General features: G+C 42.9%; 1 protein-coding gene across 8 annotated transcripts in view; it reads left to right on the forward strand.

Moving 5' to 3' along the window:
* ADGRE1 (adhesion G protein-coupled receptor E1) overlaps nt 1-24,570 on the forward strand; it is an 83,934-nt gene that overhangs the window by 11,039 nt on the left and 48,325 nt on the right. For 5 of the 8 annotated variants that reach the window (XM_042977979.1, XM_042977974.1, XM_042977977.1 and 2 more), the window contains 7 exons: nt 2,515-2,661; nt 4,873-5,028; nt 5,135-5,254; nt 6,910-7,056; nt 9,304-9,453; nt 23,801-23,956; nt 24,065-24,184. In XM_042977979.1, coding sequence (XP_042833913.1) covers nt 2,515-2,661; nt 4,873-5,028; nt 5,135-5,254; nt 6,910-7,056; nt 9,304-9,453; nt 23,801-23,956; nt 24,065-24,184 — 996 coding nt within the window. The remainder of the gene's footprint in view (nt 1-2,514; nt 2,662-4,872; nt 5,029-5,134; nt 5,255-6,909; nt 7,057-9,303; nt 9,454-23,800; nt 23,957-24,064; nt 24,185-24,570) is intronic. The other 3 variants (XM_042977975.1, XM_042977976.1, XM_042977978.1) reach the window with 3 other exon arrangements.

Consider the following 24,570-nt stretch of genomic DNA (forward strand, 5'->3'; position numbering starts at 1 on the left):
GGGGATATGGGTTAAATAGGTAAAGGGCATTAAGGAATCTACTCCTGAAATCATTGTTGCACTAGATGCTAACTAACTTGGATGTATATTAAAAAAAATTAAATTAAATTTAAAAAAAGGGATGTGGTCATCTTTAGAGGGGCCATTATTCTGCTGACCACAGGAATGACACTATCGAATAAGTTTCTTCACAATCTCCTAGAAGCCTGCCTCCACCTCTGGCTTGTTGTTCTGGAGCTCACAGTGTGGTGGGGGAAATGACTACTAGAAAACTAACCATACAAATAAGCAACTATAATTATGACGTGTGTCATAAAGAAGGAGCACGAGAAGCATTGTGGGAGCACAGAGGACAGTGGAGGCTTTTTTGGGGGAAATGACACTTAAGCAAGACATGAAGAATGAGTAGGAGCTGGCCAGGCAAAGCAGAGGCAAAGGGTATAGAATGTGCAAAGGCCCTGTGGTGGGAAGTCTAGAAATGGAGAGTAACACAACATGTGGTTTAAAGATGTGGTTGGGTGTGGTCACTGGGGTTCTGTGGGTCCTGTTTAAGTGATTTGGATTTTAATTCTGAGTGCAACAGGGAGCACTGTAGGCAGAGGTGGGGGTAGATAATCAAATCTGCATTCAGAGGTGACTACTATGTGGAGAAGAGATTGCAGGGGACAACAGAGGACAAAGGGATGTAGAAGCCAGAGGAGGATCTGTACCGAGAACAGCTGTGGCGATGGAGAAAAGTGGGTGCGTATCAGATGCTATTTGGATAGAGAACCAACAGGGCTTGGGGACCCACTGAAAGTGAGGGTGAGGGCTAAACAGGTAAACTGAGGTACAGAGAGGTGAAATCACTTGTCCCAGAGCTGGACTGGCTAGGGTGTAGTTTTGACTGCTTCCATAGTAACCAAACAACAACTTAGACATTTATCTCTTAGAAGTTCATTCTTCTTGTAGATCTCTAACTTATAGATGGGACGGAGTGACCAGGCTGCCTGGTCTAGGAGATCATTCCACCTTGTTGCCTCTCCATTCCTTGGCGTGGTGGTTTCCCAAACCATCATCCTCAGGGTTAAGGGCAGATCAGCCCACTCTGCCCATGTTCCTGCCCAAGGGGAAGGGGACAGCCTGCTTATTCTTTTTTTTTTTTTTTTACGTTTATTTTCGAGAGAGTGAGAGAGAAAGAAGCAGAGCACAAGCAGGGGAGGGGCAGAGAGAGGGAGACACAGAATCTGAAGCAGGCTCCAGGCTCTGAGCTGTTAGCACAGAGCTGTAAGATCATGATCTGAGCTGAAGTTGGACCCTCAACCGACTGAGCCACCAAGGTGCCCCAACGTGTTTATTCTTCTCAAGAACATGGCCAAATGATGCACATATCACTTCCACGCACATGCCCATGGGCAGAACTGAGTCACATGAGCTGCAGGAGACCCTGGGAATGCAATCTTTAACAGGATGGTTGTGTTACTAAAAGCTGCCATTCTCCGCTTGGAGGTTCACTGCTGGAGCTTTACCCAGGTCTTCTGTGCTCCAAAGGCTGAAATTTTGACTCTCAAACACTTCTGTCTAGAGCCCTGATGCTCCTGGTGCTGCTGGTCCAAGGACCAGCAGCATCAGCATCATTCAGGGGCTTGTGAAAAGTACAAGCTCTCGGGCTCCTTCCTAGACCTGCAGAATCAGCATCTTCTTTTTCCAGATCCAGGATGTAGGTGAGGCAGCTGCTCTTGGTCCGAGGACCACACATGGAGTAGCCAAGTGTCAACACCGGTGCTTCTCACACTCTCACGTGCACCCAGATGGCCCAGGGGTCTTGCTAAAATGCAGGTTCTGGTTCATCAGTTTTGGGGCAGGGGCCCGAGATGCTGCATTTCCATCAAACTCCCAGGCAGTGTTGATGCTCCTTGCCCGGGAACTACACTTGGAACAGGAGGAGTCTAGGGTCTACAAGGTCCTTGACATGCTGAGTAGTTTCTCAGGACTGCTGTAACAGGTTACCACAAACCAGGGGGCTCAAAACAACAGAAATCTATTGTCTCACCATTCTGGGGGCCAGAAGTCTGAATCAAGGTGTCCATGGAGCCATGCTTTCTCTGAAGGCTCTAAGGGAGAGTTTGTTCTGTGCCTCTTTCCCAGCTTCTGGGGTGGCTGGCAATCCTTGGTATTGCTTAGTTTGAAGGCGGATCACTCCAGTGTCTGCCTCTGTTGCCACGTCGTGTTTTCCCTGAGCCTGTCTGTGCCTCTCTTCTCCTCTTCTTGTAAGTACACCAATCCTATCAGATTACAGACCACCCAGCTCCAATAGGATCTCACGCTCTCTTGGGTCTTAATTACATTTTCAGAGACCCTATCTCCAAATAAGGTCACATTCTCAGGGACCAGGATTTAGGGCTTCAGCACATTTTTTTGGGGGGAGGGAGGGTACATGTCAGCCCACAACAGTCCCCTTCACCCTTTCATGCTGGCTGTCCCTGATGCCCACCCCAGGGCTCTAACCCACACCCTTCCTTCTGCGCTGCCCAGGTGTGAATGAATGTGACGATACCACCGTGTGCCCAGCTTATGCAACCTGCACCAACACTTTGGACAGCTACTACTGCACTTGCAAAGGAGGCTTTCTGTCAAGCAATGGACTGATGCGGTTCCGGGGCCCAGGAGTAACATGCAAAGGTGAGCACCCCCTCCTTAAAACCCTCCGCCATTTTGCAGGATAGTCAGGAGGAAGCTGGCTGGCTGGGGAATGGATGTAGGCACGTTTTCTGTGTCCCAAACATTGTTTTCCCCCTCTCTCCTGCTCTGCCTCTATTTATCTTTCTTTTTCTATGACGACGAGGATTCCTGCTCACTAAAAATCCCAACCATTTGGAACGAGCATAAGGATGAAAATAAAAGTAAACATCGTGCCATTTGTCAATATCCAGAATGAACCACTGATTTCATTTTGGGAAATCTTTTGGTTGTCTCTCCATGAAGGAAAAAAGAACTTTTAACATTCGCTCAGTACCAGGCCCCCAGTGAAGGGATTTATGTGCATTTTTACATTAAATTGAGTGTAGGCATCCTGATGATCTCCACTGTACAGATGAGGACACTGAAGCTTGGAGTGCTGGAATGAGCTGTTCACGGCTGTGTAGTTGGACTGGCCTCCAAACCAAGTCTTTCCAACTCTCACAGCAGTTTCTGAACCAAGTCAACTCTTTGCCACACTCTAGTTGTGCCATGTTGGGGAAACGTATTTACCCTCTCTAGGCCTCAATGGTTCCATCTGCCGAATGAGCGTATAAGAGTACCCGACCTCCAAGGATAGTTGGGAAAATTAAGTGCAATGAAGTACGTAGTGTGCTAGGCACATGTATGCTCCCAAGAGCTACTGCCTACATATGTAATGTAAATTGAAATAATCCCCAGAGTGAGTGACATTCTGTGTCTCTATTTCTTGTGTTTAAACCCAATTCTCCCCTTGACAGTCAAGATCTGATTGTACCTCTGCCTAAGACCAGGGATCATTGAACTTTTTAATGCAAAAGGCCAAGAGTAAATATTTTGGAGGTTGCAAGCTGTGTGATCTCTGGCATGACTACTCAATACTCCAGTTGTACTGCGAAATCAGTCAAAGATGATACACAAATGATTGGATGTGTTTGTTCCAATAAAACTTTATTTATACCAACACGTGGTGGGCGGGATTTGGCCCATGAGCTCTAGTTCACTGGGTGCTGAATAAGGTTATTCATTTCTATTGTTATGGTATCCAGGGAGCCCTCAAATCCTTCTTTGTCTTTGAGTTACAGCTCATGGGTCATTTGGCAAGCTACAGTAGTCCTGATAGACCCCGGTTTTTCATTTTGGGTTGAAATCAATATTCCCCATCTAGAGGATAATGGATACTACAGCAAGGATTTCATCCCCTTTATGCCTTTGTCTCCGGTTTGGTGCCTAAGACATTGTGAGTATTCGATAGATATTTGTTGAACGAAGGAGCACATTACCTTATTCTTTATGTCAACTCCAGTTTTCATCATCAGTTATCAGTTGTTTCTAATGTTTTACTACCTCAAACAAAGGTGGAGTGAACATTCCTGTGATCTGATCTTGATGTCCAGGAGCAGCTCCAGATTTCTGTCTAGAAGTACAGTTTTCTGGGAGGAGGTGTAAGAGACGTGCCTTGAGGTTGTGTTTGCATGACAAGTACATAGCAAGCGACGTGACCAGGGCTGGAGGAGACTTGAGCTGGGCCTCCCCATGGCACCATGACAACTCAATTTTATGGGTCCCTCAACTCCTTTGCAAGTAATTCTTCCTTATCTAGTCCTGGGGAGATACTTAACTACATCAAACTTAGACGTCAAAACTGAATGTGTCAAAAAGAATGACAGTCATTTATTTTGTTCATGTATGTATCTGACATTTGAGTTGAGTTCAGTGAGTATGGCTGGCCTCTGTTCTGTGCAGTCTCAGCTGAGTTGGCTTAAGTGGGGGCTAGAGGATCCACTTTAAAGGCAGCATACGCACAAGGCTGGCATCTGCTGCTGGCCGTGGGCTGGCCAGGGCTGTGGGCTGGAGGTCTTGGTTCTTCTGCAGGTCAGCTGCTTTTTCATGGCTGGTTGGGCTTCCTCACATATGGCAGCTAAGCCCCAAGAATGAGCATCTCAAGAGAACAGGGAGGGGGTGCATGGTATCTTTATGACCTAGTACCACTCCCAGAGTCCCAGCAGGCTCAGATTCACGAGAAGGGAATGTAGACAGCACTGCTTGCTGGAAGGAGTACAGGTTCACATAGAATGAAGGCCATATGGCATGGAAGACGTTGTTTCCACCATCTTTGAAAATACAATCTGATACACAAGATGAAGCAAATTAGCAAACTCTTTCTGTGTCCAGATATAGATGAATGTTCTCAAAGCCCCCAACCGTGTGGTGCCAACTCAGTCTGCAAAAACCTGCAGGGGAGATACAAATGCAGCTGCTTGCCTGGTTTCTCTTCTCCCACTGGAAATGACTGGACCCCGGAAAAGCCGGGTCATTTCTCATGCACAGGTAATGCTCTCAGGCATGGGTCTTGGGTGGACAGCGACCACTAGTGGGCGGTGTCTCACCTGAGCCACAGTCTTTGGTCTGCTCACTCTCCTCCACTGCTCCTCAGACATCGATGAATGCCTCTCTGATGGGGTCTGCCCAGAGCATGCTGAGTGTGTCAACTCCTTGGGAAGCTACAATTGCAGCTGCCAGGTTGGATTCATCTCTCACAACTCGATCTGTGAAGGTATAGAGTACCTGCTTTTCTTTATGTAGCTACTCAATTAACAACCACCTCACTTGATGATCCTGTGAGGTTACAGACTATATTCTCCATTTTGGGGGTGAGAAAATTTAGGCTCAGACCATTGAAGTAACTTCCCCCAAAATGCACAGCTATTAAGTAGAAGAGCCAGGATTGGAACTCCAGTCAAGGGTCTACTCTGAGTGCAGCAGTGGGTCAGACAATACTTGAGAGTAATGGCGGGGAGGGGGTTGGGGCTTCTGTGTCCCATGAGCAATAACTTTCAAGGGGGATCCTGGAAATTCCTGGAAACATTTTTGATTGTCACAACTGGTGGTGGTGATGGGTTCCTCTTGTCTAGTGAGGAGAGGCCACAGATGCTGCTAAACACCTTACAATGCACAGAACAGCTTCCCTACAACCAAAAATAATCTGGCCCCACATGTCTTTAGTTCTGAGACAGAGAAACTGTGTGATAGGGTGAGCTCAGACTCAAACTTCAGAACTTTTTCCTATAATGTATTTGGTTCAAGACCTCAGGGTTACCCTCAACCCCTACCCCATGCCTTACATACTAAATCAGTCATCATAGCTTGGGGAATTTACCTGCTAAATACGTCTTGAATCTCTCCATTCTTCCTCATGCTTGGTTCGGGCTTCATCATTAGTTTAGCAGTGTCCTCCCTGGGCCTGTCCTTCCTCCATTCTTGTCCCCTCGAATCCATCCTTCCAAACTGCAGCCAGAATTTTCTCACAAGAAGCAAGGGCTCCATCTCCCTGCATCTGGTTGAGAACTATTGTTCTCCATGCTCATTTGTAGGGAAGGTGACACCATCAAGCAAGGCATGGAGTGATCCAGCCCTTATCACATCCCCTGGACTTGGAGTCAGAGATATTTGAGGTCCTCTCTGATTTTTCTGATACATTTGTAGCAGTAGCTATTGCTGAAAAACAGATCACCCTGAAAGTCAGTGGGTAGAGACAAGCACCATATACGTGGTTTCTGTTCTGTGCATTGGAAATTTAGGTTGGGCTCTGCTGGTCACTTGCTTGCGTCTGTACTGGGCTTGTTCATGTGTCTGTGGTCAGCTGTGAGTCAGCTTGCTCATCTCGGCTGGGCTGCCTCACGTGTCGGGGGCTCCTGTGGGATGATCCATCTCTCTTCCACCTTGTCTCTCCTTCTTCATTAGGTGAGTCTAGGGCTTGTTCATGTGGCAGAAGCAAGGGGCTAAAAGAATGAGCAGAAGCAAATAAGTCTCTAGAAATCTAAGACTTGGAACTGGCACGACATCATTTCTGCTGTGTTCTTTTGGCCAGTGAAAGTCATAGGCCAGATTCAAGGTGGATTTGAGGTGTGGGGAAACAAGCTCCCATCATAGAGGAGGAGTGGCAAAGTCACACTGCACCGCACCATCTGCATCCCATGGTGTGGGTGCAGGGAGGAGTAAAGGAGGACAGCCATTCTATGTTCATCTGTCTTGGAGCTATTCACCGCCCTCCACTTATATATTTTGGGTCAGAACTTATTCTCATGGCCAAGCCTCAGTGTAAGGGAGATGAGGAGTAAGGGGAGAACATGCACAGTGAATCTCTGTTTGCAGTCTCCTATTCTCATGTCTTCATCTGCTTTGTCTTGGGTTTTCATCTCCACTGACCAGACGTGGATGAATGTGCTGACCCCGCAACTTGCCCGGAGCACGCAACTTGTCACAACAGTCCTGGAAGCTACTCTTGTGTCTGCAACCTAGGATTTGAATCCAGCAGTGGAAACATGAGCTTGCAGGGCCCAGGAGACATATGTGAAGGTCGGTGGGAAGGGTTTGTTAGGGAACCTGGTCCAAGTCTGCATGCAAAGACAACAGTGGTGGGTGAGGGGTCAGGATGTCTGGGCTGAGCTCAAGGACCTCATCTGCTAAGCTGATGCCAAAAATTGCTCATCCATTCACTCATGCACTCATTCAACAAATACTTCCTGAGCACCTACTATATGCCAGGCACTCTTCTAGAGCTGGTGGATACAGCACCAAATAACATAGGCAAAACGATTTGTTCTCCTAGAACTCATCATCTAGGGTTAAGGGAGATAGATAGCAAAATAAAGGCATGGCCATATGTGTGCCAGGAGTATCTGAAAGAAATAAAGATAAATAAGGCAGGAAAGGTGCATAGGCAGCACTGGGAGCAGGGGTCAACTTTTAGTAGAGTGAGTGGTAAGGAAAGGCCACACTGAAAAGTTGATATTTGAGAAAAGATGTGAAGGATATGAGGGAGTGAGATATTGGGTATCTGGGGAAGGGTGTTCCAGGAGGAGGGAACCGCAGATACAAAGGTCTGGAGGCAGGATCCCAGCCAAGGTGCTAAGCTCTTCCGGACATGTACTCATTGTCTGCCCAACAACCTGATGGTATTAGTGGTGTTTTATGCCCATTTCATAGATGAGGAACCTGAGCCTCCATCGTAGTAAAACAACTCTTCCATGGTCAAATAGCTAGGAAGTAGGGGAGTCAGGATCTGAACTGGCCATCATTGACTTGAGTCCAAATTTCCAGACTCTGACTCAAGACCACCTGGGAAGCTGTCATCTAAGAAGTCCAGAACCAGACTGAACCTGATTTTAAATCCTGGTGTGCCTTTCACAGGCTGTGTGACTCTGCACAATTGTGATGCCTCAGTTTCCTCATCAGAAAAGTGGAAGTAATGTTAGTGTGCACCTCACAGGGCTGCCATGAGCATTCCTCGAGCAGGTGCATGTAAGGGATCTTCCTCAGTGTCTGTCACAAAAATCTCAACATATTAGCAGTTAATTTTTTATTTTAGCTAACAAGTACTTACCTCATACTTGTTAATCTCCAGACTCTGCTCTGAGTCCTTCACAGATGACACCTTATTCAATGCTCCAAACAACCCTATGGGGGAAGAACTATTATTATCCTTATCTGACAGATGCGGGCACTGAGACACACAGAGGTGAACTATCTTGCCCAGTGCATTGTCAGCTCAGGGCCACCAGAACAAAACACTGCAGACAGGGTGGTTTCAACATTGAGATCTATTTTCCCTCCATTGTGGAGGCTGGAAGTCTGAGACCACAGCTGGGTTCTGGAGAGGGCCGTGCTCCTTGCTTCCAGATGACTGCCTTCATTCTGGGTCCTCATGGACAGTGAGCTCTGGTGTCTCTTTCTTTGTTTTAAGGGTACCAGTCCCATTTATATATGTTTATTTATTTTGAGAGAGAGAGAGAGAGAGAATGCAGAATATGTTGAGAGATAGGGAGAGAGAGAGAGGAAGAGAGTAGAGAGAGAGAATCCTAAGCAGGGCTCGAACTCACCAGCTGTGAGATCATCACCTGAACAGAAACCAAGAGTTGTATGTTCAATTGACTGAGCCACCCAGATGCTCCAGGGCACTAATCCCATCTTAAGACCTCATCAACTTAAGCATCTTGTGAACGCCTTTTGTCCAGATACCGTCTCACCGTGTGGGGGATGTAACGTATCAATCTGGGGGCACATATTTCAGTCCACAGCACCCAGTAACACACAGTCTATAGGGCCAGAGCCAAGCTTTGAGCCCAGGCTGTCCATGCTTTGCACCCCTCCACTTGGATGCCTCTCAGTCATTATTATTATTACTGATAACATAGTATTTCTTAGGGGGAGGAATTGAGATGTATCAAGGAACGGGGGCCAGGGAGTTCAAGGCTGAGGGAGCAAACAGTGAGCCTTCCTGGACCTACAGGTAATCAGTGAATCTGGATCAGGAATTACTAAGGGGTTAGCAAGGAAAGTTGAGTTAGGTGAGCTTAGGTGGGTCCAAACTCTCAGAGTCTCATGTGTTCTAAAGAGGAGTTTGGATTTTATCCCGAAGCTTGGAGAGCCTCATCAAAAGATTTGTGTGGGTCACATCCTGGCTCTTTGCACTTCCTTTCAGCAGTGTTTAAGAGGGTGTGAGCAGAGCCAGGGAGACCTGCTGGCTTCAGTCAGGATGGGGCTGTGCACTGCCATGGCCTCAGCATCCTTTATCCTTTTGACTCAGCCTAGTTTTCTGCTTAGATGTGGACGAATGTGCCAGGAACTCAACTCTTTGTGGCCTCAGCTCAGTGTGTACCAACACCCTGGGGGAATACCATTGCTCCTGCCTGCCTGGGTTCTTTTCACCTGTTGAGTGGACCCCTGAGAAACCAGAGGATTTCAGATGTACAGGTAATGCTCCCAGTCATGCTGAGGACTTTTAATGGATGTCAACGTACCCTGAAGAGAGTGGCTTACAAACAACCCTTTCTGCTTGCTCATGATCCTATGGGTTGACTGCATGGTTTTTGAAGGTGGGGGTGGGCACTATGATGGCACGAGGTCTAAAATGGCCTCACTTATATGGCTTGTAGTTGGTGCTTGGCTCTGGGTGGGAGCTCAGCTGGGCCCTTCAGTTTTCCTCATGGGCCTGTCCACACCAAAATTTTGGATGGTTACTACTGCACTTGCAATCGAGGCTTTCTGTCCAACAATGGACCGATGCAGTTCAGGAACCCAGGAGTGACATGAAAAGTTGAGTACGCACCCCCTCAAAACCCTCCGCCATTTTGTAGGATAATCAGGTGGAAGCTGGCTGGGCAGTGGATGTAGGTACTTTTTTGTGTCCCAAACGTTATTTTCTCTCCCTCTCCTTCCCTGCCTTCTTTCCATTCTTTTTCCATAGTGACAATGATTCCTGTTCACTAAAAATTCTAACCATTTGGAGCTGACATTAAGATGAAAATAGGAGTGAAAATCAATATCCAGAAATAAACCACTGATTTCATTTTGGGAAATCTTTTGGTTGTCCCTCCATGAAGGAAACAAGAACTTTTAACATTCGCTGAGCACCAGGCCCCCAGTGAAGGGATTTATGTGCATTTTTACATTAAATTGAGTGTAGGCATCCTGATGATCTCCACTGTACAGATGAGGACACTGAGGCTTGGAGTGCTGGAATGAGCTGTTCACGGCTGTGTGGTTGGGCTGGCCTCCAAACCAAGTCTTTCCAACTCTCACAGCAGTGCTGAACCAAGTCAACCCTTTGCCACACTCTAGTTGTGCCGTGTTGGGGAAACGTATTTACCCTCTCTAGGCCTCAATGTTTCCATCTGCCGAATGAGCGTATAAGAGTACCGACCTCCAAGGACAGTTGGGAAAATTAAGTGCAATGAAGTACGTAGTGTGCTAGGCACATGTATGCTCCCAAGAGCTAATACTTACATGTAATGTAAATTGAAATAATCCCCAGAGTGAGTGACATTCTGTGTCTCTAATTCTTGTGTTTATATCCCAATTCTCCCCTTGACAGTCAAGATCTGATTGTACCTCTGCCTAAGACTAGGGATCATTGAACTTTTTAATGCAAAGGGCCAAATAGTAAATATTTTGGAGGTTGCAAGCTGTGTGATCTCTGTCATGACCACTCAATACTCCAGTTGTAGTGCGAAAGCAGCCAAAGATGATACAGAAATGAATGAATGTGTTTGTTGCAATAAAACTTTATTTATACCAACACGTGGTGGGCTGGATTTGGCCCATGAGCTCTAGGTCACTGGGTGCTGAATAAGGTTATTCATTTCTATTGTTATGGTATCCAGGGAGCCACTAATTTGCTTCATCTTGTGTACCAGATTGTATTATCAAAGATGGTGGAAACAACGTCTTCCATGCTATATACCCTTCATTTTATGAATTTGTACTTCTTCCAGCAAGCAGTGGTGTCTTTGTTCCCTTCTCTAGAATCTGAGCCTGCTGGGACTCTGGGAGTGGTACTAGGTCATAAAGATACCATGCACCCCCTCCCTGTTCTCTTGAGATGCTCATTCTTGGGGCTTAGCTGCCATATGTGAGGAAGCCCAACCAGCCATGAAAAAGCAGCTGACCTGGAGAAGAACCAAGACCTCCAGCCCACAGCCCTGGTGGAGCAGCCAGCCCACGGCCAGCAGCAGATGCCAGCCTTGTGCGTATGCTGCCTTTAAAGTGGATCCTCTAGCCCCCACTTAAGCCAACTCAGCTGAGACTGCACGGAACAGAGACCAGCCATACTCACTGAACTCAACTCAAATGGCAGATACATTCATGAACAAAATAAATGACTGTCATTCTTTTGAGACATTCAGTTTTGATGTCTAAGTTTGATGTAGTTGAGTATCTCCCCAGGACTAGATAATGAAGAATTACTTGCAAAGGAGTTGAGGGACCCATAAAATTGAGTTGTCTTGGTGCCATGGGGAGGCCCAGCTCAAGTCTCCTCCAGCCCTGGTCACGTCGCCTAAACACTTGCTATGTACTTGTCATGCAAACACAACCTCAAGGCACGTCTCTTACAGCTCCTCCCAGAAAACTGTACTTCTAGACAGAAATCTGGACCTGCTCCTGGACATCAAGATCAGATCACAGGAATGTTCACTCCACCTTTGTTTGAGGTAGTAAAGCATTAGAAACAACTGATAACTGATGATGAAAACTGGAGTTGACATAAAGAATAAGGTAATGTGCTCCTTCGTTCAAGAAATATCTATCGAATACTCACAATGTCTTAGGCACCAAACCAGAGACAAAGGCATAAAGGGGATGAAATCCTTGCTGTAGTATCCATTATCCTCTAGATGGGGAATATTGATTTCAACCCAAAATGAAAAACCGGGGTCTATCAGGACTACTGTAGCTTGCCAAATGACCCATGAGCTGTAACTCAAAGAGAAAGAAGGATTTGAGGTCTCCTGGATACCGTAACAATAGAAATGAATAACCTTATTCAGCACCCAGTGAACTAGAGCTCATGGGCCAAATCCCGCCCACCACGTGTTGGTATAAATAAAGTTTTATTGGAACAAACACATTCATTCATTTGTGTATGATCTTTGGCTGCTTTCGCACAGCAACTGGAGTATTGAGTGGTCATGACAGAGATCACACAGCTTGCAACCTCCAAAATATTTACTATTTGGAGTCGTTTCTGCTTCCATACAAATTTGAGAATAGTTTGTTCTAGCTCTGTGAAGAATACTCATGTTATTTTGACAGGGATTGCATTGCATGTGTAGATTGCTTTGGGTAGCATCAACATTTTAATAATATCTGTTCTTCCTATCCTTGGGCATGGAATGATTTTCCATTTCTTTGTGTCTTCTTCATTTTCTTTCGTATGCTGTCTATACTTTTCAACGTACAGATCTTTTAGCTCTTTGGTTACGTTTATTCCTAGGTATCTTATGATATTTGGTGCAATTGCAAATGGGATTGATTCATTGATTTCTCTTTCTGCCGCTTCATTATCGGTGTATTGAAATGCTAATGATTTCTGTATGCTGATCTCATCTTCTGTGAATTTGCTGAGTTCCTGTATCAGCTCTAGCAGTTTTTTGGTGGTGTCTTTTGGGTTTCCCACATAAAGTATCATGTCATGTGTGAAGAATGAAAGTTTGACCTCCTCCTTGCCAATTCGTATGCCTTTGATTTCTTTGTACTGTCTGATTGCTGAGGCTAGGATTTCCAGTGCTATGTTTAACAACAATGGTGAGGGCGGACATCCCTGTCATATTCCTGACCTTAGGAAGAAAGCTCTCAGTTTTTCCCCATTGAAAATGAGGGAAATGAGCTGTGGGTCATTTGTATATAGCCTTTATGATGTTGAGTTATGTTCCTCCTATCCTGACTTTCTGGAGGGTTTTTATCAAAAAAGGATGCTGTATTTTCTCAAATGCTTTGTCTGCATCTATTGAGAGGATCATGTGGCTCTTATCCTTTCTTTTATTAACGTGATGTATCAAGTTGAATGATTTTCAGATATTGCACCAGCCCTGCAGCCCAGGAGTAAATCCTACTTTATCGCAGTATATAATTCTTTTAATGTATTGTTGGATTTCATCTGCCAGTATCTCGTTGAGAATGTTTACATCCATGTTCATCAGGGGAACTGGTCTGTAATTCTCTTTTTTCAGTGGGTGTTTACCTGGTTTGGGAATCAAGGAAATGCTGGCCTCCTAGAATGAGTTTGGAAGTTTTCTTCCATTTCTATTTTTTTGAGTAGCTTCAAAAGAATAGATTTAACTCTTCTTTAAATGTTTGATAGAATTCTCCTGGGAAGCCATCTGGCCCTGGAACCTTGTTTATTGGCGGATTTTTGATTACTGATTCAGTTTCTTTACTGACTATGGGTCTGTTCAAATTTTCTATTTCCTCCTGTTTCACTTTTGGTAGTTTATATGTTTCTAGGAATTTATCCATTTCTTCTAGGTTGCCCAATTTGTTGGCATACACTATCTCATAATATTCTCTTATTATGGTTTGTATTTCTGCGGTGTTGGTTGTGGTCTCTCTTCTTTCATTTGTGATTTTATTTATTTGGGTCCTTTCCTTTTTCTTTTTGATGAGTCTGGCTAGGGGTTTTTCAGTTTTGTTAACTGTTTCAAAAAACCAGCTCCTAGTTTCATTAATCTGTTCTACCGGCTTTTTCAATTTCAATATAATTGATATCTGCTCTAATCTTTATTATTTTCCTTCTTCTGCTGGTTTTGGGCTTTATTTACTGTTCTTTTTCTAGCCCCCTTAGGTGTGAGATTAGGTTGTGTATTTGAGACCTTTCTTCCTTCTTTAGGAAGGCCTGGATTGCTATATACTTCTGTCTTATGACCACCTTTACTGCCTCCCAGACATTTTAGACTGTTGTGTTTTCATTTGCATTGGTTTCCATGTACTTTTTAATTTCTTTTTTAATTTCTTGGTTAACCCATTCGTTCTTTAATAGGATGTTCTTTAACCTCCAAGTGTTGGTAGTTTTTCCACATTTTTTCTTATGGTTGATTTCAGGTTTCATAGCATTGTGGTCTGAAACTACACGTGGTATGATCTCGATCTTTTCATACTTGCAGATGGCTGATTTGTGATCCATCCTGGAGAATGTACCACGTACACTTGAGAAGAATGTATATTCTACCTTTAGGATAAAATGTTCTAAATACGTCTGTTAAGTCCATCTGGTCCAGTGTGTCATTCAAAGGCATTGTTTCCTTGCTAATTTTCTGCTTAGATGATGTGTCCATTGCCATAAGTGGGGTGTTAAAGCCCCTTACTATTATGGTATTATTATCAATGAGTTTCTTTATATGTCTGATTAATTGATTTACATGTCTGGCTGCTGTCAAGTTGGGGGCATAAAATTTCCCAATTGTTAGATCTTATTGGTGGATAGACCCCTTCATTATGATATAATGCCCTTCTTCATCTCTTGTTACAGTCTTTATTTTAAAATCTAGTTTGTATGATGTACGTATGGCTACTCCAGCTTTCTTTTGACATCTATCAGCTTGATAGATCATTACCCATCCCCTCACTTTCAATCTGCACGTGCTCTTGGGTCTAAAATAAATCTCTTGTAGTAGCATATAGGTGGATGTTGTTTTTCTTATCCATTCTGATACTGTCTTTTCATTGGAGCATTTAGACCATTACGTTCAGAGGGATTATTGAAAGATATGAATTTAGTGCCATTGTGTTGCCTACGGTTGGTGTTTCTGGTGATACTCTCTTTCTAGTCTTTGTTGCTCTTGGTCTTTTTGTTTTGATTTTCTCCCCTCAAAGAGTACCTCTTAAAATTTCTTGCAGGGCTGGCTCAGTGGTCACAAACTCCTTTAGTTTATGGTTGTCTGGGAAAGTCTTTATGTCTCTTTCTATTCTGAATGACAGCCTTGTTGGATAAAGAATTCTTAGCTGCATATTTTTCCCACATTGAATACATCCTGCCACTGCTTTCTGGCCTGCCAGATTGTTGTGAACAGATCTGTTGTGAACCTCATCTGTCTTCCCTTGTAAGTTAAGGACTTTTGTACTCTTGCTAGTTCCATGATTCTTTCCTTGTCTGTGTATTTTGTGAATTTGACTGTGACATGACTTAGTGATGGTTGGGTTTTGTTGAATCTAATGGGAGTTCTCTGTGCCTCTTGGACTTTGATGTCTGTGTCCTTCCCCAGATTAGGGAAGTTTTAAGCTATAATTTGCTCACATAAACCTTCTGCCCCTTTTTCTCTTTCTTCATCTTCTGGGACTCCTTGTTACAAATGTTATTCCTCTTTAGTAAGTTGCTGAGTTTTCTAAGTCTTGAATTGCAATCTTTTGCCTTTGTTTCCCTTTCTTTTTTTCTTTTATTCTTATTTTTAAAATTTACATCCAAGTTGTAGCGTATAGTGCCACAATGATCTCAGGACTAGATTCCTTAATGCCCCTTACATTGAGTCCATCCTCCCTCCTACAACCCCTCCAGTAACCCACTGTTTGTTCTCCATATTTAAGAGTCTCTTACGTTTTGTCTCCCTCTCTGTTTTTATATTATTTTTGCTTCCCTTCCCTTATGTTCATCTGTTTTGTATCTTAAAGTCCTCATATGAATGAAGTCATATGATATTTGTGTTTCTCTGACTAGTTTCGCTTAGCATAATACCCTCTAGTTCCATCCACATAGTTGCAAATGGCAAGATTTCATTCTTTTTGATTGTCGAGAAATACTCCATTGTGTGTGTGTGTGTATACACCACATCTTCTTTATCCATTCATCCATTGATGGACATTTACGCTCTTTCCACTCTTTGGCTATTATTGATAGTGCTGCTATCAACATTGGGGTGAATGTGCCCCTACGAAACAGCATACCTGTATCCCTTGGATAAATACCTAGTAGTGCAATTTCTGAGCCATAGGGTAGTTCTATTTTTAATTGTTTTCCAGAGTGGCTGCACCAGTTTGCATTCCCACCAGCAGTTCAAAAGAGATCCTCTCTCTCTGCATCCTTGCCAACATCTGTTGTTGCCAGAGTTGTTAATGTTAGCCATTCTGGCAGGTGTGAGGTGGTATCTCATTGTGGTTTTGATTTGTATTTCCCTGAAGATGAGTGATGTTGAGCATGTTTTCATGTGTCGGTTGGCCATCTGGATGTGTTCTCTGGAGAAGTGTCTATTCATGTCTTTTGCCCATTTCTTCACTGGATTATTTGTTTTTTGGGGTGTTGCGTTTGATCAGTTCTCTATAGATTTTGGATACTAACCCTTTATCTGATATGTCATTTGCAAATACCTTCTCCCATTCCGTTGGTTGCCTTTTAGTTTTGCTGATTGTTTCCTTCGCTGCACAGAAGTTTTTTTTTATTTTGATGAGGTCCCAATAGCTCATTTTTGCTTTTGTTTCCCTTGCCTCCAGAGATGTGTTGAGTAAGAAATTGCTGTGGCCGAGGTCAAAGAGGTTTTTGCCTGCTCTCTCCTCGAGGTTTTTTTCTCCTTGAGGATTTTGATGGCTTCTTGTCTTACATTTAGGTCTTTCATCCATTTTGAGTTTATTTTTGTGCATGGTGTAAAAAAGTGGTCCAGGTTCATTCTTCTGCATGTCGCTGTCCAGTTTTCCCAGCACCACTTAGTGAAGAGACTGTCTTTATTCCATTGGATATTCTTTCTGCTTCGTCAAAGGTTAGTTAGCCATACGTTTGTGGGTCCATTTTTGGGTTCTCTATTCTGTTCCATTGATCTGAGTGTCTGTTTTTGTGCCAGTACCATACTGTGTTGATGATTAAAGCTTTGTGATACAGCTTGAAGTCCGGGATTGTGATGCCTCCTGCTTTGGTTTTCTTTTTCAGGATTGCTTTGGCTATTCGGGGTCCTTTCTGGTTCCATACAAATTTTAGGATGGTTTGTCCTAGCTCTGTGAAGAATGCTGGTGTTATTTTGATAGGGATTGCATTGAATACATAGGTTGCTTTGGGTAGTAATGATTTTTAACAATATTTGTTCTTCCAATCCAGGAGCATGGAATATTTTTCCATTTTTTTCTGTCTTCTTTAATTTCTTTCATAAATTTTCTATAGTTCAGTGTATGTATTTTTCACCTCTTGGTTAGATTTATTCCTAGATATTTTATGGGTGTGGGTGCAATCGTAAATGGAATCGATTCCTTGATTTCTCTTTGTGTTGCCTCATTGTTGGTAAATAGGAATGCCACGGATTTCTGTGCATTGGTTTTATGTCCTGCAACTTTGCTGAGTTCATGGACCAGATCTAGCAGTTTTTTGGTGGAATTTTTGGGTTTTCCATATAGAGTATCCTATCATATGCGAAGAGTGAAAGTTTCATCTCCTCCTGGCTGATTTGGATGCCTTTTATGTCTTCGTGTTGTCTGATTACTGAGGCTAAGACTTCCAATACTGTGTTGAATAACAGTGGCGAGAGTGGACATCCCTGTCTTTTTCCTGACCTTAGGGGGTAAGCTCTCAGTTTTTCACCATTAAGGATATTAGCATTGGGTCTTTTGTATATGGCTTTTATGATCTGGAGGTATGGTCCTTCTATCCCTACTATCTTGAGGGTTCTTATCAAGAAAGCATGCTGTATTTTGCCAAATGCTTTCTCTGCATCTATTGAGAGGATCATATGGCTCCTGTTCTTTCTTTTATTGATGTGATGAATCACATTGATTGTTTTGTGGATATTGAACGAGCCCTGCATCCCAGGTATGAATCCCACTTGGTCGTGGTGAATAATTTTTTTAACGTGTTGTTGGATCCAGTTGGCTAATATCTTGTTGAGCATTTTTGCATCCATGTTCACCAGGAAAATTAGTCAATAGTTCTCCTTTTTTGTGGGGTCTTTGTCTGGTTTTGGAATCAAGGTAATGCTGGCTTCATAGAAAGAGTTTCGAAATTTTCCTTTCATTTCTAATTTTTGGAACAGCTTCAAGAGAATAGGTGTTAACTCTTCCTTAAATGTTTGGTAGAATTCCCCTGGAAAGCCATCTGACCCTGGACTCTTGTTTTGGGGGGAGATTTTTGTATTACTAATTTGATTTCTTTGCTGGTTATGGGTCTGTTCAAATTTTCTATTTCTTCCTGTTTCAGTTTTGGTAATTTATATGTTTCTAGGAATTTGTCCATGTCTTCCAGCGTACCCATTTTATTGGCATATAATTGCTCATAATATTCTCTTATTATTGTTTGCATTTCTGCTGCATTGGTTGTGATCTGTCTTTTTTCCTTCTTGATTTTATTTATTTGGGTCCTTTTTCTTTTTGATCAAAGTGGCTAGTGGTTTATCAATTTTGTTAATTCTTTCAAAGAACCAGTTTCTGGTTTCATTGATCTGTTCTACCGTTTGTGGTTTTTTTTTTTTTTTTTTTTTTTGGCTCCAATAGCATTGTTTTCTGCTCTAACCTTTATTATTTCCCATTTACTACTGTGTTTTGGTTTTATTTGTTGTGGTTTTTCCAGCTCTTTAAGGTGTAAGTTTAGGTTGTATGCCTGAGACCCTTCTTCCCTCTTTAGAAAGGCCTGGATTGCTGTATACTTTCCTCCTATGACCACCTTTGCTGCGTCCCAGAGGTTTGGGGCTGTGGTGTTATCGTTTTCATTGGCTTCCATGTACTTTTAATTTCCTCTTTAACTTCTTGGTTATCCCATTCATTCTTTAGTAGGATGTTCTTTAGCCTCCAAATATTTGTTACCTTTCCAAATTTTCTTGTGGTTGATTTCAAGTTTCATAGCGTTGTGGTCTGAAAATATGCATGGTATCATGTCGATCATTTTGTACTTGTTGAGGGCTGATTTGTGTCCCAGTATGTGATCTGTTCTAGAGAACATTCCATGTGCACTGGAGAAGAATGTATATTCTGCTTCTTTAGGATGAGTGTTCCGAATACACCTGTTACGTCCATCTGGTCCAGTGTGTCATTCAAAGTCATTGTTTCCTTGTTGATTTTCTGATTAGACGATCTGTCCATTGTTGTCAGTGGGGTGTTGAGTTCCCCTACTATTATGGTATTATTATCAATGAGTTTCTTTATGTTTGAGTTTAATTGATTTATATATTTGGGTGTTTCACATTTGGAACATAAATGTTTACAATTGTTAGGTATTCTTGGTGGGTAGAACCCTTCATTATGATGTAATGCCCTTCTTCATCTCTTGTTATAGCCTTTATTTTAAAATATAAATTCTCTGATATATGTATGGCTACACTAGCTTTCTTTTGGCGACCATTAGCACGATAGATGGCTCTCCATCCCTTTACTTTCAATCTGAAGGTGTCTTTAGGTCTAAAGTGTGTCTCTTGTAAATAGCATATATATATGGATCTTGTTTTTTTATCCATTCTGTTACCCATTGTCTTTTGATTGGAGCATTTAGTCCATTGACGTTTAGAGTGATTCCTGAAAGATATGAATTTATTGCCATTATGTTTCTTGTAGAGGTGGAGTGTTTGGTGGTGTTCTCTGGCCCTTTCTAGTCATTGTTGCTTTTGGTTCTATTTATTTATTTATTTATTTATTCATTCATTCATTCATTCATTCATTCATTGATATTATTTTTTCTACCTTTTCTCAGAGAGTCCCCCTTCAAATTTCGTGCAGGGCTAGTTTAGTGATCATGAACTCTTTTAATTTTTGTTTGTCTGGGAAACTTTTTACCTCTCCTTCTATTTGAATGCCAGCCTTCCTGGATAAAGAATTCTTGGCTGCATATTTCTCGGATTCAGCACACTGAATATATCCTGCCGCTCCCTTCTGGCCTGCCAAGTTTCTGTGGATAGGTCTGCTACAAACCTGATCTGTCTTCCCTTGTAGGTTAAGGACTTTTTGTCCCTTGCTGCTTTCATGACTCTTTCCTTGCCTGAGTGTTTTGTGAATTTGACTATGATATACCTTGTTGATGGTTGGTTTTTGTTGAATCTAATTGGAGTCCTCTGTGCTTCCTGAATTTTGATGTCTGTGTCTTTCCCAGGTTAGGAAAGTTTTCTTCTATGATTTGTTCACATAAACTCTTCTACCCAAGTTTCTCTCTCCTCATCTTCTGGGACCCCTATGATTCTGATGTTGTTCCTTTTTAGTGAGTCACTGATTTCTCTAATTCTTAAATTGTACCCTTTTGCCTTAGTCTCTCTCTCTTTTTCTGCTTCATTGTTCTCCATAAGTTTCTCTCTATATTGCTGGTTTGCTGCTCTGCTTCATCCATCCCTGCTGCCGTGGCATGCATTGGAGATTGCAGCTCAGTTATAGCATTTTTCAATTATTCCTGAGTAGATTTACTTCTTTTATCTCCACAGAAAGGAATTCTAATCTATTTTCGACTCCAGCTAGTATTATTATCGTGATTCTAAATTCTTGTTCTGACATCTTGCTTGTATCTGCGTTGGTTAAGTCCCTGGCTGTCATTTCTTCCTGCTCTTTCTGTTGGGGTGAATTCCTTCATTGTCATTTTGAAGATAGAAAGAAATTAATGAGGTAAACAAAATTTAAAATTAAAAAAATTAAATTAAAACAAATTAAAAACAACACACACGCATACATAAAAATCAAATAAATGATGCAAGATCTAGTTGTGTTTGTGGTCTGGGTATTGAAAGGGGCTTGATAGATTAGAGAGAAAAAAGGGAAAAAGAAAAAAAGGGAAACGTTTGAAAATTTGAGAAAATGAAAACAATGAAATAGAATAAAATGAAATGATAAAAGTAAAATAGAATTTGAAAAATTTATACAAAACTAAAAAATATAGTAGACAAAATTAAAGAAAAATATTTCTAATAAAATTGAAAATAAAAAGAAATTTTTTTCTCTTCCTATATTCGAGAAAAAGACAAAAAGAAAAGAAAATTGAATAGATGGGCCAGCAAACAGACTGTAATACGATTGAAATTACATCGTTTTCCCCTATAAGTCAAACTACGAAGCACTTTTTAGTTTGTAAACTAAGCAGGTGGAGAGACTTGTGGTTCTTAAAGAGTGAGGTTGACCCATTTGGGTGGGGCTTGGTGTAATGGCTCTGTTCTCCACTAGGTGGCGCTGCTTAGCTTACTGGTGTGGATTGTTGTGGCGCTTGTAGGTGTGTATGCGCATGCACAGCAGGGGTGAAAATGGCATCACCCAGGTACCCAGTCTCTAGTATCAGAACTCTTTTCTCCCCAGTCAGCAATCGTTGAGTTGTGTGGTCCAGGTTGTGCAGATTGTTGTGTTAATCCTCAAGTAAGATTTCTAGGTGTGCAGGGTGGTTTAGTGTTGATCTGGCTGTATTTTATGGATGTGAGACACAAAAAACTTGCATGCTGTTCCACCACTCTGGATCCTCCTCTGTTTCCCTCTTTTTTTTTTTGTTTCATGAATTTCCATAATTTTATCTTCTGTATCCCTGATTCACTGTTCTGCTTCATCCATCCTCACCATCATAGCATCCATTTGAAATTGCATCTCAGTTACAGCATTTTTCATTTTGAACTGACTAGATATTAGTTATTTTATCTCTGCAGAAAGGGATTCTCTGGTGTCTTCTATGCTTTCTTCAACCCTAGCTAAATCGTGGTTTTAAATTCTAACTCAGATTTCTTACTTATGTCCGTGTTGATTAAATCCCTGCGTGTCCTTTCTTCTATCTTTTGGGGTGAATTCCTCCATCTTGTCATTTTGGAGGAAGAAAAAAGTAATAAAATAAAGAATAAAAATTTGAAAATTAAAAACAAAAGAAAAAATCAAATAAAGGAAGCTAGATTCTAAGTATGTTCTGATCTGCTTTTTGAGAGAATCTTGATAGAAAAGGAAAAAGAAGTTAAAATTTTGTTTAAATTTAAATAATAAAATAGAGTAAAGTAGAATAGAATAGAATAAAAAAATTTGCTCTTCCTGTATTCAAGAAAGACAACGTAAAGAATGATAAAAGAAAATAACATAAAGTAAAACAGAAGCAGAGAAAAAAAACAGATAAACAAGGAAACAAAATGAAACCCAAGTGAAGCTAGATCCGGTTTCCCTTAGAACTACAACTTTGAAGCACACCGTACTGTGTAGAGTAAGTGGGTGGAAAGGATTTGTACTGGCCTTCTAGGGGATATGCCTGGAGGGCGCAGGTGGGTAATGGTCCGTGTAACAGTTCCATTTTTCACTTGGTGGCACTGCCTGGCTCACTGGACTGAATCAGTGTGAGTGTGCTAGAGGTGAAAATGGCTTCACCCTGCTCTCTTGTCTCTGGCGTGGGAATTTTGCACCATCACAGATATGTGATCAAGCACAACTTCCTTTGTCTCAGGCCTCTGTCCACTCCCCACCTCTACCCTGTACATGCCCAAGCTGTCTGCCTGCCAGGTGGCACCTCCCTCCTTATCTCCAATGGGTCTGGTTTTCAAAACCCCACAACTCAGAGACCCCAGGTCTTGGACCTGTGCTGATTTTATGGGGGAAGGTCTTGCAGAGCAATGGCCAGGTATCAACTTGTCCCAGAAAATGTGTGCATGGTAGCAAAGTGACAGAGGCTCAGAGTTTACGGTAAATCACAACACACAACTGGCGCCAGGTTTTGCTGCAATCAGCTGTTCTCTTTGGCCCAATATCAGTAAACATGGCAGCTCTCTGGGACCCGCTGGGACGTTTGCCCACGGGAGGCTGATTGCCACTACCATACACACTCCGACCAGGGAAACTGCTTCTCCCCATATGGCACACAGGTCCCTCAGACCATGGTGCCTTCTCTCAGGGATTTACTTTGCTTCCTCCCTGGAGCACCACCAGGCACTGAGCACTGAAACATCAGTTTCTGCACTAGACTGTTTATAGAAAACTGGAAGTACTGCAACCCTCTGCCTTTTTCCCATCAATGGTTTTGAGGAACAGATTTCTTATCCAGTCCACTGTGAGTGGTTTCATTCTTTCTCACATTCTCTCCAGCTACTTTCAGGGGGAGTGCTTTTCTTGCATGACTCTAATGTGCGAAACTCCCCCTTTCTCTTTCTTTCTCTATCCTCTGTCTATAAAATCATCTCCCTACCCTCCGCACAACCTTGGCTTTTCTCACCCCCAATGCAGCTCTGCTCACCATATTCCTTTCAGGTTCTCTTGCTCAAATTGTGCAGATTTTCGTGTTAATCCTCAGATCAATTTCCAAGGTGTTCAAATGGTTTGATGCTGAACTAGCTGTGTTTCAGGGACAAGACAGGCTCAGGGTCCCCATACTACTCCACCATCTGAACTCCACTCTTGAGAGCGAGAATCCCAAGCAGACTCCACACCCAGAAAGAGCCCAAGGTGGGGCTTGATCTCACAAATGTGAGATAATGACCAGAGCTGAAATTAAATGAAGACACTTAAGTGACTGAGCCAACAAGGCACCCCTAGAGACCCACATGAAAGAGAGCATACACACAATGCTGGCAAGCTGCTGTTGGCCATGGGCTGCTTGCTGCACCAGGGATTCAGCCTGGAGGTGTTGGTTCTTCTCCATGTGAACTGCTTTTTCATGGCTGGTTGGGCTTCCTCACATATGGCAGCTAAGTTGCAGGAATGTGCATCTCGAGAGACTACGGAAGGGGTGCGAAGTATCTTTATGACATAGTGCCACCACTCTCAGAGTCCCGGCATGCTCAGGTTCACGAGAAGGGAATGTATACAGCACAGCTTGCTGGAAGGAGTACAAGTTCACATAGAATGAAGGCCATATGGCATGGAAGACGTTGTTTCCACCATCTTTGAAAATACAATCTGATACACAAGATGAAGCAAATTAGCAAACTCTTTCTGTGTCCAGATATAGATGAGTGTTCTCAAAGCCCCCAACCATGTGGTGCCAACTCAGCCTGCAAAAACCTGCAGGGGAGATACAAGTGCAGCTGCTTGCCTGGTTTCTCTTCTCCCACTGGAAATGACTGGACCCCGGAAAAGCCGGGTCATTTCTCATGCACAGGTAATGCTCTCAGGCATGGGTCTTGGGTGGACAGTGACCACTAGTGGGCAGTGTCTCTCACCTGAGCCACAGTCTTTGGTCTGCTCACTCTCTTCCACTGCTCCTCAGACATCGATGAATGCCTCTCCGATGGGGTCTGCCCAGAGCATGCTGAGTGTATCAACTCCTTGGGAAGCTACAATTGCAGCTGCCAGGTTGGATTCATCTCTCACAACTCGATCTGTGAAGGTATAGAGGACCTGCTTTTCTTTATGTAGCTACTCAATTTTTAACAACCACCTCACTTGATGATGCTGTGAGATTAGAAACTATATTCTTCATTTTGGGGGTGAGAAAATTAAGGCTCAGACCATTGAAGTAACTTCCCCCAAAATACACGGCTACTAAGTAGAAGAGCCAGGATTGGAACACCAGTCAAGGGTCTACTCTGAGTGCAGCAGTGGGTCAGACAATACTTGAGAGCAATGGCGGGGGGCGGGAGGGTGCTGTGTCCCATGAGCAATAACTTTCAAGGGGGATGCTGGAAATTCCTGGAAACATTTTTGATTGTCACAACTGGTGGTGGCGATGGGCTCCTCTTGTCTAGTGAGGAGAGGCCACAGATGCTGCTAAAC

The sequence above is a fragment of the Panthera tigris genome, chromosome A2 (genome assembly GCF_018350195.1).
Source record: "Panthera tigris isolate Pti1 chromosome A2, P.tigris_Pti1_mat1.1, whole genome shotgun sequence".
Lineage (NCBI taxonomy): Eukaryota > Metazoa > Chordata > Mammalia > Carnivora > Felidae > Panthera > Panthera tigris.